The 20045-nt window shown below is 48.1% G+C and overlaps 1 protein-coding gene across 2 annotated transcripts; it reads left to right on the top strand.

The window, feature by feature from the left end:
• Positions 1 to 4347: 4347 nt before the first annotated feature.
• On the top strand, positions 4348 to 18119 carry Pdyn (prodynorphin). 2 transcript variants are annotated; one of them, XM_040746279.1, is made up of 4 exons: positions 4348 to 4654; positions 5839 to 5899; positions 14771 to 14920; positions 16053 to 18119. In XM_040746279.1, the coding sequence occupies exons 3-4, from the start codon at positions 14786 to 14788 to the stop codon at positions 16665 to 16667; spliced, it is 750 nt and encodes a 249-aa protein (XP_040602213.1). In that variant the 5' UTR covers positions 4348 to 4654; positions 5839 to 5899; positions 14771 to 14785; the 3' UTR covers positions 16668 to 18119. The 2 variants fall into 2 exon arrangements, with proteins under 2 accessions (XP_040602213.1, XP_040602212.1); XM_040746278.1 differs by having other exon boundaries at positions 4349 to 4654; positions 14774 to 14920.
• Positions 18120 to 20045: the final 1926 nt, after the last annotated feature.

Genomic DNA, 20045 nt, shown 5'->3' with positions numbered 1-20045 from the left:
TGCTTATCTCTTGAAGGACATGCCTCATTTAGCAAAGCATGAGGAATATTGTCACCAGAGATGAATATCTAAACCTTATCTGAAAGAGGATGAGGAATACTGCCTTCTGAATGTGTTAAGCTGTCTCCATTGCAGACTTCCTGTGTGAAGAACTCTTTCCCCCACATTACAGCTTGGAGATTTTTCCCACAGCACAACAGTATATTAATCATTTACTGAGCACAGTTTCCCCTTTGCATTGGTATATTGATTGGATGACTCCCTTCAGCTATGCGTGATTCTGGCAAGAAAGTAATCACAGTCAATACCCTTACTCTTTCAACTAGGTCTTTATAAACTTAGAAGTCTGCCCCCCTGCAGTTATCTTCCTTGGCAGACACTTGGTCAATGTTAGTGTCCAGACAAAGAGACCTCAATTGAGACATTCACAGACACCCAAGACAAGAATTATGGCGTATCTGAAGTTGTTGAGTCATAGTTCTTAGAGAGATAGAGAACAAGAGTGTTTTACTGGCCATGAACCTACAGGGCAAATAGTAGAATATGATGGCCTGAATAAAAAAAGTCCTTCATAGGTGCGGGTATTTATAAACTTGATCCTCAGTTGTTGGTGGTATTTGGGAGGTTTAGGAGGTGTGGTCTTACTGGAGGAAGTAAATCATTGGGTATGGAACTTGAGATTGTGTACTTCCACCCCATCCTGGGTTTCCTACCACCGCCTTGCTTTGTGTCTATATTCACAGGTGTGATCTCAGCTGCTGGCTCCTACCGTGTTCCTGCTGACTTGCTCCCATGCCTCCCTGCCATGATGGACTCTCATTCCTCTGAAACCATCAGCCCAAATAAATACTTTTTTCTATCAGTTGCCTTGGTCATGGTGTTTTATCACAGCAACAGAAAAGGAACTAAGACACTTCTTTATATTTTCTTCTGTAAGTTTCAGAGTTGCAGGTCTTATACTTAGGTCTTTGATTCATCTGAAGTTGACTCACTCTGTGTATGATTATTCAGTTTTCCCATCGCCATTTGTTGAAAGTGTTAACTTTTTCTTGTGTGTGTGTGTGTGTATGTGTGTGTTTGTCATGGATCAGGTGGCTGTAGCTACATGGGATTGTGTCTGGTCTCCATTGTGTTTCACAGATTTGCATGTTGGTTTTTGTGCCAGTACCATGCACATAATGGAAATCCGGTATGGTGATACCCCAAGCAATATTCTTTTTCACTGGGGATTGCTTTGACTGCCTGATTTGTGCTCTTATAAGGATTTTAATGTATTTTATGATGATGGGATTCTGATTGCAATATTGCTTTTGGTAAGATAGCTATTTTCACAGTGTTGATTCATCCAATTAGTGATCCTGGGAAGTCTTTTCATCGTCCAGTGCCTTTTCCTTTTTTTTCCTTCAGTGTTTTAAAGTTTCCATTATTTTTCACATCTTTGGATAGGTTTAGTCCAAGGTGGTTCATTTGTTTGCTGTCTCCCAACAGGTTTCTCAGTCTGCAAGCAGACGGTGAGGGCCACCGCTGATCACAGGACAGTTGGGAGATGAGAGGGTTTGCAGCAATGAGAAGGAAGAGCTGCCCTTCGTTTCTTTGCTTTTCTGTTTTCTAACACGAGCTTCCTGAACCCTTTCTAGCAGCACAGCTTGAGGGATGATTGTGTCAAGCATTTCCTTCCCTTCATTCTTTTTTTCTTGTCCATTTCAGGATCTGAATTAGAGATCATCACTCACTGAGGACAGGCAGGCAAGGAGCATGAGAACTCAGGAGTTGGTCCTGACCACTAGATAAAGCTGGAACTGTCGTCCTGCTCTCAGAAGATGACTCGGGCGTTTGCCCATCTAAATGAGGTAGCTGTCAGTTGTGATGGATAGTCAGCCCATAAGGCAGTCTAGTGAGCCTGGCTTCCTGTTCCCCTGTGATGGTGCTCAGAGTCCTGCATCAGGACCCTAAGTGGGAGGGACATATGTCCCAGGCCTAAGGGAGAGGCAAACTTTGTGTTAGGTTTCTCCAGGGATAAGGAGGGTCTGTTTCTAGCCATCTCCTGAACATGTGTGCAGTAATTGTGTTTGTGTGCATACACAGGCATGCGTGCGTGGGGGGGGCTCACGTGCATGGGTGCGTTCATGTGTGCATGCATGTTTGTGTGTATGTTTAGAGGATGTTGCATATAGAGGAAAAATAAATGCCTGAAATATTTGCTTTTGGGGCTGCAATAGCCTCAGGTGAAGGCTATTCAACACTGAGCAGCTCTGCCTCCCGCACTTACTTCTATTTATGATGTAGCATTCCCACTTCTCTCTCTTCTAGTATCTGCTGACTTCCAGCTATGGGAGTGAAGCAGCCCCATCTCTTATAGCATTCTTAGTCTATTCCAAGGTTATTGTCAAGAGCTTATGTAGGTAGAGATTAGGGGGAGGAAGGGGGAATTAAAGAGAATAGGAGCAAACGGCATGAGAGTTAGACCTTGAGGATGAAGAAACAGCTCATTCTCGGGTTGTGAGACCCATAGGTAACAGTGACTAGAGACTCCAGCTCAGCAACAGGAAGACAGCCTGAGACTCAGCTACCGGATGCTGTGCAAGCGTCTGGAGGTTGTATGTTCCTGCCTGCCGGAGCCAGCCCTTCATTCACTTAGGGAGAGGAATCCTGCAGAAGGAGAGCGTAGGGTGGAGATGAGAAAGAGCGGGGAGCCTCGAGTCGAGGCCAGGGGGGCTGGGGCACCTGGGACCTCCCCACCCCCTCTGCATGACTGTCACTACACCACACCCCAGCTGCTTAGTCACAGAGGGCTGCGTTGTGACAACCACGTCATATTCATAGCATGGCTTTTCTGAGGATACAGTGAAACGAGTGATGTGCTGAGTACTCACCAAATGGCCCCTCTGTCATCCCAGCTGTATGAGAGCACATAATGACCCAGCAGCAGGGAGAGGATGCTGCCCCAGACAAGTGCGAAGTGTGCTTGGTGCCTCTGAGCAAGATCAGCTAATCACTGCTGCCACGATGACAGCTGCAGGGAAGTACTGGCCGCATGCCAGCAAATGTTCTTGGCATGTCCTCCTTTCCCCATGGCAAGACCCCAATGGGGCTCTTTTCCCCATTCTACAGATGAGCAAACTGAGGCTGAAGCCACTAACTTGACTTTGGACTCTGCACTGGTGGGTGGCAGAGACAGAAATTAAACCCACACTTCCGATGTTACTAGCTGTAGCTCTTGTCTACCTTGTCAGGCAAACCGACTGAGTCTCAGAGATGGACATTCTAGAGCCAAGTCCTCAGGGTGGGCAGTTGCCCCGTAGATGGCTAGGGCCAGATCCATTTGGGTCTGGATGACAGGTCTAAGTGACTGACATGCTGTGTTCAGTGGCCAGCCCCTCAGCTCTCTAGCCTATGCTGCCGCAGCTGGCCAGGACATGAGCATTAAACTTGACATCTTTGTTCACTGCCTGGTGCAACCCAGGTGTTCATGACATGTACTGCCTGGCCAGCCCCTGGCAGTCTCCCAAGTAGACATCTCTGTTGCTGACAAAAGGGACAAGCTTGTTTTCTTCAGATGCCCGTGCTCTGGGAGTTATTTACAGCTGTGCAGAACCTTCAGGCTGTGCATGGTGTGGTGGAGGGTTCACAAGGGGCAGATCTGCTCCCACCCAGAACCACACAAAGGCACATCACAGCCAGGACTCTGAGGGGGATTTCATAATACTCGCTCCATGTTACTGCCAGAGAAAACTGAAAATTGAACGGCAGTCCTTGGTTGTGAGGAAGAGTAGTGCCGGGCATCAACTCGGGCAGGTGCCCAAGTCAACTGGCACCCTAAAACAAAGGCACACTCACACACATTCCAGTGTGCCTGAGACCCAGTCAACATGGAGCAGAGCGCTCCTTTTCTATAACCAAGAGCTGCTTCCGGCACTCCAGGGCATCCCTTGGTCCCTGCATTGAAGAGATCCTTCGCTCCTCGTCCCAGTATTCCTCTTTCTCTGACTCTGTCCTTCTTTATCTCCTGGTCTCTGAGAGCTTCTGTGGCTGTGGGTCTTTATCTTTTCCTCGTGCTTTGTCTGCCTTCTTCCTCGGGTCTCAGGCATTGCCTTTCACGTTTCCATTCTCTGTCCGCTGACTTTCTCTTTGCTTTTCTATTTTATTCTGTGTCTCTCCATCTTTCCATCTGTTCCTGTCTCTGCCTTTCCCCCACCTTTGTTTCTGTCTTCCTGTGACACTCTCCTGGAAATGCTGAAAGTGGCCGAATTTGAAGTGACAAACAGCACTACAGGGAGCATCCACCCCCAGACTGCGCGATTGCGTCCTCCTCCACATCCCATCACCAAGAGCTGCTATTGTGTTTTACCCAGGCCCAGGGAGTTGAGTGGAAGGCCTGGGGGTCTGCGCTCTGACTGCTCTGCCACTTCCCCATTGGCTCCTGGCAGCCTGTGCTCTGCGAGCGAGCGCTGAGAGGGCTGAGCGACAGGGGGAGACTCTCGCCCATAAAAGGGGGGGAAAGGCTCCAGAACTGCCATTCTAAGAGGACTTGGTAGCCCTCACAGCTTCCTCTGTGGCGCTTCTCTGAGTTAGAGTCAGGGTGCCTCCTGAATCTTGGATTGGCCACCCCACCATCAGACCAGCAGAAGCTTACGGGGGACAAAGCAGTGTACAGGTAGGATCTGCCTGGAGCGCAGGCACTCTGGCTTCATGCTTCTGCTCCTGCTGCTAGGCAGAGAGACTGGTGGCAGCTTGGGCTGGGGGAAGTTAGGTTTGGTTCTGATTACTCAGCATACAAAGTCATAGTTTCAAGGCTAGTTTACAAAAGCCAGGTCTGTGAGTCCAAAGAGCTGCCCTCTCTCTAGAACCCATGCCCTGTACAACCCTGGCTTACACAGGTGCTAGCTGTGCCGCGGCTCTGCCACACAGCAGTCCCCATGTTAGTTCATGGAGTCTGGAGAGAAGGGGTAGCCTGGGTGGAAGGCCAAGAGGTTTCACTAATTAGCCTGATTTTAAGGGTCAGCATCCTCACACACTTAGAGAACTAGGGCTGGGAACATTAATGAGGTTTAGGACTCGGCGCTTGCTAACACTCCATCTGCACCACGGACGCTAGCGCAGTCTTTTTTAGTCTTTCTAATTCATGTTTAATCACTGATGAGGTGCTAATTTGCTATGATTTTACTGAGAATGGAGCCTGGGGTTGTTTTGTTGAAAGGGAAGGAGGAGAGAAAGTGAGCATGGCTGGATGGATACCCAGGCTGAGCAGGACTTCTGTCAATTTTACTTTGAAAAGACTTGTTGCTTTCATGTAAATTGCAGCCAGTTACTGCCGGAGGTGGCTGAGTTAGGCTGCAGGAAGCTCACTTTTGGAAAGGCACGGACTCTCTCATAGCAATGCCCACATCCAAAGAAATTATTAAACCCCAAAGTTTGACATCAGTACAAAACTGGCGAGCTTCCGGGAAGGCTGCGTAGACCACTACATGGTTGAGCAGTAAATTTTGTGACTTGTTACTTTTCCCTGGGTATTTTTTTTTTCTGAGAACCTCTCAAGATTTACAAGTATTCCTTAATAAAGCCTCCAAGCCCTTCGGTTATTGGATCTGGTTTCAAGTGCCCTCCCACAGACATCAAACTCTCATTATCACCCTTCCGCCAAGGGTTGGTGAAATACACACTGTTCATCTTTCTAATCTGACAGGCATTGCTGTCAAGATCTGTTGCGAAACCTTTCAGAATGTCAGTCCTTCTCTGTTCCTCCTCATGGGGGCTTCCTCCCACGCACGCACTCACCTTCCTCCCCTGCTCTCCTCACCAGTGCTCCATTCCCCACCTGTCTTTGTTCTGTCTTTGCAGGTCATTCATCTCCAGGCTTTGAGATCTGCGTGGGGGAACCCCTTGAGGCAGCTACAGCGGGGTGAGTTATGGTGCTGGCGTATGGTGCGTGCGTGCGTGCGTGCGTGTGTGTGTGTGTGTGTGTGTGTGTGTGTGTGTGTGTGTGTGAATTTACTGACACAGTCTGAGCCCTTTGCTTTGTCCTCACTGTGTTAAGTGTGCTGGGTGGCAGGTGGAGTAGCTGGCATCTGGGAGTGTGGTATCACAGCGGTTCCTCAGACGCTGTGTGGTAGGCCCCACTGTTTCACTGCAGTGGCCTGATGGATCGGTTGGCTCTAGATTGCTTGAGAAAGCCCATGGAAGGCTGTCATAACTTGCAGGAGTCCCTGTGCATTACTTCAAGAATTTTCCATGCAACATCTAAGAGTGTGTGACCACACCTGAGCCTATGCTGAGTTCAAACCCCATATCCATCCTTTATTTGCTGTATAATTTTGCAACAATTGCTTTCCCTTTCTGATGCAATGAAGATAATAACAAAATCCTTTCCTTCACACCATCGTGAGGCTCCTATGGGAGGTTATAAGCACCTAGCATTTGGTAGGTACTCAGTAAATGCTACTATGGTCACCTCTCCACTGATTCAAAATGGCTGGCTTCAAAATCCCCCCCCCCATATGACGTCTACAGTAATCCATTCCATGCTTCTGTGTGCTCTTCCAGGAAAGTATGACTAAAAGTCAAATATCTCTGGGGTCAGTGTTCCTCTCCTCACTCCTACAGATGACTGAATTTCTTTATCTGCCCTCCCCCTGACAATGAAATCCCTCCCTGACATCTCATCCCAGCTCCGGGTACCCTGGCATAACTTTTCTATTTGCCAGATGTCACCCTCATTCTTCGAGGGATCAGTGGTTGCTGGTTTGGCTTTAATGCATATCTGAGGAAGTGTGGCCAGCAGGTGATTTCCATCACCGGTTTGCTCATCTCAGACTGGCAGATTTTAGTGGGTCTGATGAGGTGCTGAAACAACAGAGACAGAGCTGAGCACAGTAGGAAGAGATACAGACTGAGCTACGTCTCCAAGTCGTTGCCAACTCAGCCCTACTCCACACCTCCACCAGAGCTCGTAGCCACGCCTGAGGCGGGGACAGGCTCAGTTTTCTCCTCATCCTACCCCATTTGCCCCCCTGGCCAGGATGCTTGGCCACTAGTTGCAGATGTACTCACCAGAGGTAATATGTCCACAGTGGCTTCTTCTCCGGTCTTATTCCTGCAAAATTCAATTTAACTTGATAAGGGTTTCCTGAGCTGTTACTGTGTAGCTCAATAGGCAGATTCAGGGAGAAGCAGAAGAGGATGTTGGTATTTACCTCATTTTCCTTGCTTCTTCTCTGCCCCTCTCCTCTTTCCCATTCACCCTGCCCCTGCATCTACACTGTCACCCACCCACCCGTGTCCCTTTTCTCTGACTTCATCTCTCTCCCTGACTTCTCATTTTCCTTTTTTTTCTTTCTCCTTATTGTGAAAGAGTACCAAATGACAATAAAGGAGATTCCATTACAAATCTGACAGCAGAGAAGGATCGCTTTAAAAGTGCAGCTAATGATATCTCTGAGACCATGACCATTGTAGTCTGGATGCAGGACCCTTATTTCTGACTGTCTCTGTGCAGCAAATGTGATGACCTTTGGGTTAGGCCTGGTCCTGTGTCCACGCTTTGATACTCGCTGAACAAAAGATTGGCTCATTTTCTCTCAGGACCAAAGCCATTCTGCAGACTGATTGCCTATCCTCTATTAGTGGGCATTTCTCAACAAGGAGCACCCTCAAGTTTCAGAGCCTTCCTTTGACAGCCCCTTGGGAACCCACAAAAATGAACTTGCTGTTTCCCAGTAAGGTAAAAAGTCCTAAAATGATTTTATCTTCAGCAGTGTGTGAAAGTCTGGGAATAGCCACAGAACATGCCATGTGCCCGTACACCTCTGGATAGTTTGTGCAGTCAGTGGATTAACTCTGTACCTAGTTTCCATCTCTCCGAGTCACTGTATTCCCATCTAGGAAGTGGGGCTGATTGTGGCGGATCACTGATGCAGGTAACTCATATGAAAGATATAAAGCATTGGGCCTCCCGGTGGGGGATGCTGTGAATTCCAGCCCTGCCACCAGGGCTTGCTGCTTCTGTCTTCAGTGTACTGGGAGCCTGCTTCGAGGGGCCATCTGGAGGCATCTGGTACAGCAGTGGCTTACACAGTCTTTGGCAGATTCCAGGGTGGTTGTCACTGGAGGGTCACAGAAACATTGCCATGTGTCAAGGTGGGTGTGAGAGTCGGAGCTCTCCTGACTCACTGTGTGACCTTAAGCAAGTGACTTCATTCTTACCTTTTCCCATTTCCTCTTCCTCCAAATAGGAATAATCATATGCATACATTGCTTCCAGAGATAATTGTGACGTTAAATCATGCCATTATTATTCCTCCCTGGCTTTTCAAATAAAAACACTTGCTGTCTCTGGAGCCCTGGCTGGCTACAGTAGAAATATCTCTGAGCTAGGTAGAGGGCAATAATCAATCAAAACAAAACCAACTCTTTCAAGGAACTCTGGATCAAGAGGGGAAAGAGTTCCTACTGTGTGCTGGTCCTTTAACAGATGCTGTCTACAGAGTTCCTACTGTATGATGACCCTTTAACAAGAGGGGGGAAAGAGTTCCTACTGTGTGATGGTCCTTTAACAGACACTATCTATGGAAGCCCATGGAGAGAGGGTGCTGGGGGCTGTATGATGAACCCATGGTTTTACCTCTCAAGCAATATTAAAGTCCCAGGTGAGTTGTGACTTTTAACATATTTTGCCACCAGAATCCAGAACTTGTGGGGTGCAGGACACTATCTGCCTCTACTGCAATAAACTCACTTGGTCTCTTGCCAGGAGATGGCTACATTGCTATTAGATAATATGTTCACATGTTTGGAGACCCAGGAAAATGAGCTGAAGCCTATTAGATTCATATAAGTCAATGAGGCAGGACCAGCACACTTCCTTGGTAAAAAGTCAGATAGTAAACACCTTTGGCTTTGTGAACCACTGAGTTTCTGCTTCAGTAGTTAATGATGCTGTTGTGGCATGTAAACAGCTGTGGACAGCTGTCAGTGGTGCTGGGGTTCTCCAGAAAGATGGAACCCATAGAAACCATAGAACATATCTGTGAAAGGGAAGACAAGATTTGACCATGTGATTATGGTGTAGGGTATGTCCAGATCACCCTTTTCTGTATGTTAGGGTAGGCATACCCCTTGTCTCCACCTGTCTTCCCCCTCCACCCTCGGGCTGTTACATGTGCCTTTAGTGTGGCCAAGGACACATGTCATGAAGTGCACATGGGAGGGTTCCAGCCTACGTTCCTTTGGGTCACTCAGTGAGCTCACCTAATGCTTGCCTTTCTAGTTCTCAACCCATTGGAGGCCAAAACTGCTTTTCTTCTTCATTTACTCAGATGGAAATGGTACGCAGTAGGTCTAACTTCCAAGTTCTGTCCATCATAGACATCATAGACAGATCCCCAGTGAAGAGTTGGAAATCTCCCAGACCCACCCTAACAGGGGAGCCACCTGATATTGCCCAGTAATTTATCTTTTTTTTTTTTTTCGAGACAGGGTTTCTTTGTGGCTTTGGAGGCTGTCCTGGAACTAGCTCTTGTAGACCAGGCTGGCCTCAAACTCACAGAGATCCGCCTGCCTCTGCCTCCCAAGTGCTGGGATTAAAGGTGTGCGCCACCAACGCCCGGCTTAGTAATTTATCTTTTAAAGGAGTCAAAATAAAACAAAACAAAACAAGAAAATGACAGCTCTCATCTTAAAGGGAATAAGAGATAGTTTATTCTGGAGCCATTTAAGTGACCATGGCCTGGGAACACAGATGGAAATTCCATGCTCCGATGTGGAAGCAGTTCTGTGATGATTTATAGTTTTACAGAACAAAGAGAGTCATAAGTCAAAGCAAGTTTAAAATACGCTGGTGGGTCATCAGAGGTGGGTACAGGGGATGGGGGAAGCCTTCCTAGAGGCCTAAGACGCCACCTGATGACATTCTTAGCTTTGGGTTGGAAGCCAGTGCATCTGCTAAGACAATAAAGGTTTGTATCTATTAGTTACAGGATGTTATGTCTGACACAGATGTGGGCAAGGTTGGGTGTTCTGCAGGCTAAAGACAGCCCAAGATGAGGTGACTGACTGGCCTCTGTACCTGTAATGGACCAATCTCTCCATGGTTTTGGACTTCTAATCAGCTCCTTAGTCTCTGTAAATTCAGCTTTTCTTGGGGAGTTTGTGTTCACAAAGAACAGGGAAGAAGATGGAGGCGGGGGTCTCAAGACCAGGGTAGAAAGCCAAACTCAACCTCAGGGATTGACAAGCAACGCCCCTTCTATAAAAGCATTTCAGAATATGACCTGTAGGGATTCTGAGTTAATGTGCATATGCTTGTTACACTGTAGGCTCTTGGGAGGTAGAAGCTGTCATAGGAACCATATGATCATGAGGGGCGCCAGCTCTCCCTCCCACATGCCAGGCCCCCATGTAGGGCAGAGAACGTATTCAGCCACATGTTGGTTCTACATTCTTTTTCTCCTCTTTTCCCTCCCCTCGTATCCTATAGAAGACCAGACCATCCCTTCATACTTTCTTATCAAAACTGCCTGATGTGTGCCAGGCATAGACTTAGTGCGCCTACATGGTCTCTTGTTTGGATGCTAAACAACCCCAAAGCTCTTTGTTATTAGTCCCACTGTATATTGAAGAAAATCAACTTTCTACAAGTGGCGGTAAGTGGCTATCTGGAATCTACACTCTCCTTACTAAGTAGACTCAGTGGTCCTGCAGTCAGGACAGGCAGGATTGGAGGGATCGCCTTTCTCAAAACCATCCTAACCCTCTCACCTCAAGCTGCTTCTCTAAGTTGTTTGACTGGGCCATCCAAGTGTGATAGATACAAATGTCTATTAGGTGCTCAGCAGGGACAGCAGGAACTGGTCTATGTGTGTGTCTCCCTCACGACTAGGGCCAAAGTAAGATGTAAGTCCAATGTCTTAAAGGCTTTTGACTTTTTTTCCAAACAAGTTGGAAATCAAGCTTTTTTCCCCTCTTGGAAAACTCCCAGTTTTAAAATGTCTGTTTATTCACTCAACAAACTTGTATAGAGCTCCTGGTCTCATTTGAACCCTGGATGAAGCTCTGGGAACAATTCATCATCTGTCATTCATCCATTCATCTGTTCAACTACTTATCCATCCATCCATGCATGCATACTTCCATTCATTCACGCATCCATTCATGCATGCATGCATGCATGCATGCATGCATCCATCCATCCATCCATCCATCCATCCATCCATTCATGCATCTATCAAACAAACTTCTCTGGTCCTCTCATGACATTTCAAACAAATGCAAACTATAGCTAGGTCCATCAGGCTGACATGAACTTACCTACACCCTTCTTGGCATTTAGTACTCCAGTTTCTCTTTTATGTATTTTTCTCAACTATGGTCAAGCTCACCACACATATTCATACTGCAGGAACTATGCATTTCCAAAGTTTCCTCCTGTGCCAGTCTCAGACAGTTAGATGTAATTATGTGCTAGGACTAGCATGGGTAACTGCAGGAGCTCCAAGGAGGGATCATGTCAAGACAGACTTCCTGGAGGTGATTCCTGAGGCTGAATTCTAAAGAATGAGTGAGAATTAGCGGGTCAAAGGTAACAGGAATGGGTGCCAGGTGTTGGGGCAGAGGGAACTCTATATACAAGGGTTGAGAATACCATGCATGGGACCTTGGTTGTGGAGTTGAGGAAAAATATTGGTTTCAGCCTTATGGGGTTATCTTGAGGACTCCCTCACATTAAGCTATGTATGGGGATGGGGACACAGACAGGCATACAGTGTACACTTGGCAAATGCAAGCTCTCTGTGTTGGGAAGGCTGCTAGGTTTGGGCAGAAGGGTCAGACCTCTGGAAGATATTACCGAGCACAAGAGACTGGAACAAAGCTGGGTGAGATGGGAATGTCCAGAGAGTCCTCCGGCTACCATGGAGATGTGTCTGGGGTACCAGCTTTCTATAGAGAGGTCTAAATTGGGTCCATTTTAGAATACACTGCTATGGGAAGTCTCCCAGTAGGTGTGAGAGACTGACACAGGCTCACCATTGGTTTAATTTGCTCAAGTATTATAACAGGCCAGGTCAGCTGTCATTAGTATAAGAAAAACAAAAGCAAAACACACACACACACACACACACACACACACACACACACACACACACACCAAAACCAAAATCCCAAAACTGCCGACCATTTATTTTGTCTGCATGTAAATGGAACATTCACTTGCCCAGACTTCTGATGTTTCTCCTCTGATAGAGCAGGAGAGAAACCTCAGGGGCGCAGAGATGCACAAGCTACATGAATACAGTTCTCTGAGTTTGCTACTCTGTGCTCCCTGCACCAGCAGCACTTGAGTCCGGTCTCGGGAGAAGCACCTGGACCTGCATTCTAGCCTACAGTTGCATGTAACCTCAGACAAATTACCCAGTCCCGGAGCACCAGTTTTCACATCTCTAAAGTGGGCAATCATGCCCACCTCTCAGCTTGTGGGTAGGGTAAGCTTGGAGTAGAGTCAATGCTCTGTGAATTGTTGCTGGGACTCATAGAAGACTTAGCTGCTGGTGACTCAAACCTGTTCTAGAAACTGCAGTTATTAGGTGGAGAGAATCCACAGAGGGGGCTCTGCACTACAGCTTTCTTCACTGCCCAGGGCGGGATGTGGGCAGCTCCCTGCAGGAGAAGTGCCCTCATAGTGACCCTGCAGGAGAAGTGCCCTCATAGTGACCCTGCAGGAGAAGTGCCCTCATAGTGACCCTGCAGGAGAAGTGCCCTCATAGTGACTTAGGGCAGTGCAAGCTCAATGACGGCAACAGAGACAATGGTTAGGAAGGTTGGGGAGCCTACTGTGTGCTTTGAGAGAGGAGAGCTGTTCCGGGGTGTATTCCTGGGTTTGGTCTCATGGGTGGGTGAATCTTCGAAGCCCCCAAACGTCAGAAGACAAAGAGCAGTTTGCAGGAGGGAAGGAAGGCAGACAGTCTCTTGTAGGTTAGGATGTCTAGGCAGGAAAGAGAGTATCAGAAAAAGGTCAGTGCATTCGAGAACTAATGTTCTAGTTGGGGAAATGGTAAAGGCAGGTAACTCAGCTAGTGTGAGCCTGTCTGGCTCTGTGACGTTTAGTTTATTTCATGCAGAAAAGCAGTCTTATGAAAACCTGAGGTCAGAATACTTCAGACAGAGGAAGAGAAAGCACAAGGGTCCCGAGGCAGGAACAAGATTAGCCCATGTGAGGCCCAGAAGCAAGCACTGCAGAGAGGACAAGAGACTGTCTCTGTTCCGAGAGCACGTATTCACACCCCACATGTCTGGAGGGACAGAGACGGTCTCTGTTCCGAGAGCGTGTATTCACACCCCACATGTCTGGAGGGGCAGAGACTGTCTCTGTTCCGAGAGTGTGTATTCACACCGCACAAATGTCTGGAGGACAGAGACGGTCTCTGTTCCGAGAGCACGTATTCACACCGCACAAATGTCTGGAGGGACAGAGACGGTCTCTGTTCTGAGAGTATGTATTCACGTCCCACAAATGTCTGGAGGGACAGAGACTGTCTCTGTTCCGAGAGCGTGTATTCACGCCCCACAAATGTCTGGAGGGGCAGAGACTGTATCTGTTCCGAGAGTATGTATTCACACTGCACAAATGTCTGGAGGGACAGAGCGCTTGCACAGCTAGTTAGGGGGTGGACTGTTGTGATGGAAAAGGTACAATTTACTGGAGGTGAGGCCTAATCAAGGACACGAGGAGAGGAAAGGTTCTTCAGGAAGAGGAAGCATCATGCACAAGGCCAAGAGGTGACAAAGTAGATTCCAGACTTGACTGCTGGGGTTGAGATGGGGCCAGACAGAGAGGGTCTGACAATGAGGCCTCATGGCACTTAGTGGCTGCCATCTCAGAGCTAATACGCTGAGAAGGGTATTTCATGCTCCGATCACAGAAGCCAAGGAAGGGGCCAGTGTGGAGAGGGGTGAGAGTGAAGCCCTGGTCAAAGCCAGGAGCCGTGCTGAAGTGAGAAAGACGAGCGCCAGAGAACGGGCAAACCCAGAAAGATCAGCAGTGTAAGTCAGTCCTACCATGCTCGTCCACCATGTGTGAGGCCCTTGGTTCTATCCCCAGTACCAGAGAGGGAGGGAGAGAGAGATAAAGAGAGGCAGAGACAAAGAGAGAGAAACAGAGAGAAGAGTGAGAGAGATAAAGAGAGACAAAGACAGGCAGAGAAAGAGAGAGACAGAGAGACAAAGATAGGACAGAGAGACAGAGACAGAGAGATAGAGAGGAGAGAGAGAGACAGAGGGGGAAAAGAGGAAAAGGAGAGAGAGAGAGAGAGAGAGAGAGAGAGAGAGAGAGAGAGAGAGAGAGAGAGAGAGAGAGAGAGAGAGAGAGAGGAGAGCACACTCCAGCTTGGGGACGTAGAACACAGAGACATACCTTAGTCGAATGACTTGAAGTTGGACAGACCTGATCAAGCCCTGACTTCCTAGCTTCCCAGTCATGGGGAACAATTTTCCTGTGACTCGGCTCCTCCACTTGTCAAGTGAAAACCACAGCCTAACCTGCCTGGCAGAGCTGCTCCATGCATTGTGAACAGAGAGAAGATCCCAGTACGCAGTGATCACTCTGCTCTCAGTCCCTCCTCACTCCCTGGCCTTGACTCCCACTTTACCTCCCCAGCTTCTGTGTCCTTGACTACAGAAATGGAAGGAGAAAAGCCTGCCTGTGCTGCTCTAACAGCAGATGTAAGAGATACGTCCTTGTCAGTCAGGACAACTTCACCATCTTGTCCTTCTCCCTCTCTAGCAGAAGAGAGACAGAATGGCGTGCTTCGCACTGATGCTGGCCGCTTGCCTCCTCGTGGTGGTACCCTCCAACGACGCAGCCGATTGCCTGTCCCTGTGCTCTCTGTGTGCAGTGAGGACTCAGGATGTGCCCCATCCCATCAACCCCCTGGTAAGTCTCAGCAAGTCTTCTCCATACCATTCTATTTGTGGGTAGAGAGCAGAGAAGGGAGGCGTTATATCTGGACAGGCAAGTCAGCTGTATCTACTGTATCAGTGCACGGCTTCTCCTGCCCTCCAGACAGCAGGGAACCAGAGTCTGCTGCTGTCTAGTTCCCACTGCAGTCTAGACTTCATCATCATGGCTCTCCCAGGCCTGCACACAGACCACATTTCCAGGCAGCCAAGTGCCTGGCAACAGGGTGTAGACCTTGAGTTGCTCACCATGCTGTCTGCAGCACTGGGTACACATTCCAAGGCTTCTTTTCCTGGCTGATAGCATCTCCAAATTCAGTCTCTTGACCTAGTCTCTCAACATCAACCCTGTCAAGATCCTCTTGGTGAGCTTGGAGCCTCTGCCCCTCTCTGGGGCCTGAGACTCTATGCCTGGTCTGTTGATGCTGCTTTGGGTCATGGTGTCCCACATGCCTCTCCCAGCACTGCAGAAGCACAGCAAGCAGTGTCGACTGAGCTGTGGCTTTGATTCTGGCTCTTCCTAGCTCCCTTCCTCGGAAACTGTTCTCTGAGTCTCACTTTCCTCATCTACTGAAAGAGAGCAATTCCCTGAGCTCATGATGATAAGTGTTTGACATCTGAGTCTAGTCTGTATCCACTGAGCTGTACTCAGTGTGGCCTGCTCACCCGCAGGAAGGCGATTGGCAAAGTACAGGGACTCCAGCCGCAGACTTTCAGAATTCAAGTTCCAGCATTGCTCACTGCCGTTAGTATCATTATAGTCAAGGTGATTGACCACTCCCTACCACACCGGGAAGCCGATCCTATGGTCCCTCTAACAGGTACCCTCAGGTGTGCTGAGCCCTCCAATTCCCTATGTGCATTCTTCCCGTTGTTCTGAAGCTCTCTGTCTGTCTCTCAAGTGTTAGCAGCGCCTCCACTCCTGGTAGAGCAACTGTACCCTTTGGAAGAGGGAAAGCATGTGTGTAGGCCAATAGGAACATCTTGCTTCTACTTTTGGCATTTCCACCTGTATCTCTTGTGCCTCTGGGATAAGTCTGATTTCACATCTCTCACGTGATGAAAGTCATTTGGTGACATTACTACTGTGCTCCTTGGGATCCTTTCAGATTTGCTCCCTGGAGTGCCAGGACCTGGTGCCACCGTCAGAGGAGTGGGAGAGATGCCAGCGCTTTTTGTCCTTTCTTGCCCCCTCTGCCTCTGGGCTCCGTGGCAAGAATGACCTGGGGAACGAGGTTGCTTTGGGAAAAGGCTACAATGCGCTGACCGAGTTTTTGGAGCCCCTCCTGAAGGAGCTGGAGAAAAGCCGAATCCTCAGCAGAGTCTCAGAGGAAAACCTCAGGGGTCTCTCTGGCAGGTTTGGGGATGGAAAGGAGTCTGAGCTGGTGGGTGCTGACTGGATGAACGATGGAGCCACGCAGGCTGACACACTGCATTTCAACGAGGAGGACTTGAGGAAACAGGCCAAACGCTATGGCGGCTTTTTGCGCAAATACCCCAAGAGGAGCTCAGAGATGGCTGGGGACGAGGATGGGGGCCAGGATGGGGATCCCGTAGCGCACGAGGACCTGTACAAGCGCTATGGGGGCTTCTTGCGGCGCATTCGCCCCAAGCTGAAGTGGGACAACCAGAAGCGCTATGGCGGCTTCCTTCGGCGTCAGTTCAAGGTGGTGACTCGGTCCCAGGAGAACCCCAATACCTACTCTGAAGATCTAGATGTTTGATGCAGAACACTTCCCCACCATGGAGTTAGGTTAGCAGTTTCCCCCGCCCCAGACCTCTTCCTGTACTAGCAGCCGCTTCTGCAGCCTCTTGGGCGTGTCCCACTCCTTGCTCCATTCAGCACCCAGAGGAAACCGTCTAAGCCCAGCCCAGCCCTGCTTTGCCTAGGAGTGCAGGATTTGTTTGGAGTCAGTGATAGAGAAGAGTGGTCCCTTGCCAATAGGCCCAGTGTCTGGCTCAAACCCTTAGACCTCTAAACTACCACTATCAGTGGTAGCTTTTTGACATCAGCCCAACCACTCTGTCCCTGTGCCACCACCACCACAGAATCCAGAGAGATTTGTTCTTTGTTCCTGTAGATCTGTGATCCCCAAACTTCACTGATCATGTGCTCCTCTCGAGGAAAAATGAGCACTCCCTGATAGTATGAATGCATGAGACAGAGCAGAAACTTAAGATACACGCAAATAGAAATCCTAGCTGTATTCTCGGTCAGGAGCTCATTTTATGCACCCTGCTGTGGAGGCCACAGGCAAATGGAAAGCCTTTTCGGGGCGGGCAGTGATTATGACCCCAGAGAGGCCAGGCCTCTAGCACGCTCAATGTTCAGTCTGAGCACCCAGAGTTCTCATGCTTTCAAATGTGTCCCTGGAAAAGCCCCACTCCTAGACCCTGTGTTAGTTAGGGTGGTGCCTTTCCTGCAGGAGTGAAAGCCCCTTGCTCATGATGACAAGCCATGAGCTTCTAAAGGCTGAAGCGCTAAGAGGGGAGCAAGGCAAACCAATTTGCTCTGTGCAACAAATTCAGAATTTGGGCCAGTTCCCACAGCCCTCGTTAAAAACGATCAGTATCACACTTCCACCCCATGAGGAACTGAGTCTGAGTGGAGCCGAGGCAGCTAAGCACAGCTGTGTTCTTCAGTAGTTGAGTTGGCTGTGGGAGCCAGAGCCATTTGGCCCAGCTTCTGAACTGGCACTGGGAAAGGGGATCCAGAAGCCGCAGCAGAAGGAGGGTCTGTCCCACCACAACACTGCAGCCAGCCTTATTCTCTGTGTCTCCAAATAAAAGCAGAGAGTGGAAAGCAATCTAGTGTTCAAGACTCACTGGATTCCCTTGATTCAGATAACCCAGATGAGAGGCAAAGTCCTCTGGTTTCAGATCTCCCCATCTCCAGACAGATGTTGATAGTGATAAGTTAGGGACTTGAGGCTGGTGGGAGAGGAAATAGACTGGATTTGCATATTTGCATAAGATGTCTTTAGTGGTCCCATTCCAGGCATAGGCCATAACCTGTAGAGCTCTTCATGTGTTCAGAAATCTGTGGATTGTTTTAGGATGACTTTGTGTGCTGCTTAAAAACCACATTTGTCCAACTTACTTGGAATATGTGAGTTCTTAATAAGCCTGTGTAATTTCCTGCTTCTCTGGTATAATAAATAAAGTTATGCTGATGACTTGGTGTATTTGCATGAATAGTAGTCTCCAGAGAAGGTGTACTGAATTATACATGCATATATGATATTTTACATACCCACATAAACACACACACACACACACACACACACTCACAGTTGTATTGGAGGATTGAACCTGGTGCCTCATGCAGGATATGCAAACATCTACCACTAAGCTATAACTCCAGCCCCTGTAGTCATATAATAAAACAAAGAATGGAATAACATAAAATAAGAAAGTGAGTGTGCCACAGGCTCAAGTCTGTATATTGAGTCTGTGTGACTTTAGGTAAGTCATTAGCCTCTCTGGGCCGGCCTTTGCTGTTTTTCTGGCTGCTTGGCAGCCACACCTGAATCTACTACTATTTTAACTACTGTCTGTGCTCTGAGGCCTGCAGTTAGCACCCAGCTTCCCAGACTGCAGCCTGGCACGATTTCTGATCCCACCAGCACTGGCTTGGTTGTAGATGCCAAATGTAATTTTTAAAAATTTATTTAACTTTATTTTATGTGCATAGCATCAGATCCCCTGGAACTGAAGTACAGGCAGTTGTGAGCTTCTATGTGGGTTCTGGGAATTGAACCTAGGTTCTCTGGAAGAGCAGTCAGTTTATCTAAGTTGTTCTATTTACCAATAAAGACTTGGGAGTCAGATGTTGGGGTGAAATCCTGCTAGATCAGAGAAGCCGAGAAGCAATCAGCTGACCTTCTTTATCAGCTGTTGACCCAGAGAGAGAGAGAGAGAGAGAGAGAGAGAAAGAGAGAGAGAGAGAGAGAGAGAGAGAGAGAGAGAGAGAGAGAGAGAGACCAAGAATCCCTAAGTCCCTCCCTACTCCCTATTCCTTCTGTGTCTTTCTATCCATACTACTGGGTCCTCCATACTCTCTATAGCTAATTCTTGTCAACTAACAGTCAGTTCTGCCCCCTGATCCAAGGTTAATTTTACTAACACAGAATTAGTTTCACAATGCCATCAAATATCCTGCAACACTTCTTGTTTATATAAAATAAAAACTAATAGGACCTTGTTTACAATGTGGCTGAGCAGATCAGATGAGATCATATATAGAAAGGTCCCAGCGCTTAATAGGTTTAGTAAGTGAGAGTTTCTTTCCCTGTGTGGTCTTAGGAACAATGGGAAAGATGGGCATTCAGCAACAGAGCAGGGAGGTCAGAAAGAGGTACTGCACTCCCAGGGGCTACTTCCTGTGCTGGGGAACTGGGGCAAGCCACAGAGAAGTTCCTAGCAAGAATACATGCACTAGTGGCAAACATACACCTCCCTCTGCTAAGTTGGCATCCTTCATTGAATGGTGCAGATGAAGTGTCTTTAAGTAGGGTGTGTCAGTGATACACCGTTGATATCACCATCAGTGATAGCTGTTGATGTGGGCTCTATTGGAACACTTACTTTTGGAGTGACTTCACAGAATGCACGGGGCCAGGGGTGTGACACTCATTCTCTAGTCATTTAATAAGGTACTAACTGAAGGCCTACTGTGTTTGGAAGATCTGCTGTGGAATGGAAATGTTCTCTGTTGTAGAAATCCAACTTTTGAAACCGAACTCAGAGAGCTCAGCTTTAGTCATGATTTTGCTAGTAGGCAATGTACCAGATTTACACACTCTTTGTGTAAGTCTGGTCCCATCCTGCAGTTTCTTACAGCTTTTATAGTGTGAGCTGAGAGTATTGAACTCTCCAACCATCTGAGGGTGCTCTCTGGGTCCTGTGACCACCAGTAGAGAGTGTCTACAGTAGTCTGAGCATGTCTTGGACTACATGGTCATTGACATGTGACATGGGCATTGCTGGGAGGTGTTAAGACATTCTTGCTCTAGGAAACAGGATTTTGATGTTTAATTGGACAGCTGAGTCAACAGTTTCTTAAGGCAGATTTAAAGGCATTTGCTTTTCCCAAGATAAGA

Source organism: Mesocricetus auratus, unplaced genomic scaffold (assembly GCF_017639785.1).
Source record: "Mesocricetus auratus isolate SY011 unplaced genomic scaffold, BCM_Maur_2.0 Super-Scaffold_100004, whole genome shotgun sequence".
In the NCBI taxonomy this organism is placed as follows: domain Eukaryota; kingdom Metazoa; phylum Chordata; class Mammalia; order Rodentia; family Cricetidae; genus Mesocricetus; species Mesocricetus auratus.
The sequence above is the reverse complement of the archived record's forward strand: the minus strand, read 5'-3'. Positions and strand labels throughout refer to the sequence as shown.

Coding starts and splice junctions, on each gene's coding strand:
- Pdyn (XM_040746279.1), top strand. CDS start 14,786: ATGGCGTGCTTCGCACTGATGCTGGCCGCTTGCCTCCTCGTGGTGGTA. Junction 14,921..16,052: donor CCCATCCCATCAACCCCCTG/GTAAGTCTCAGC, acceptor GGATCCTTTCAG/ATTTGCTCCCTGGAGTGCCA.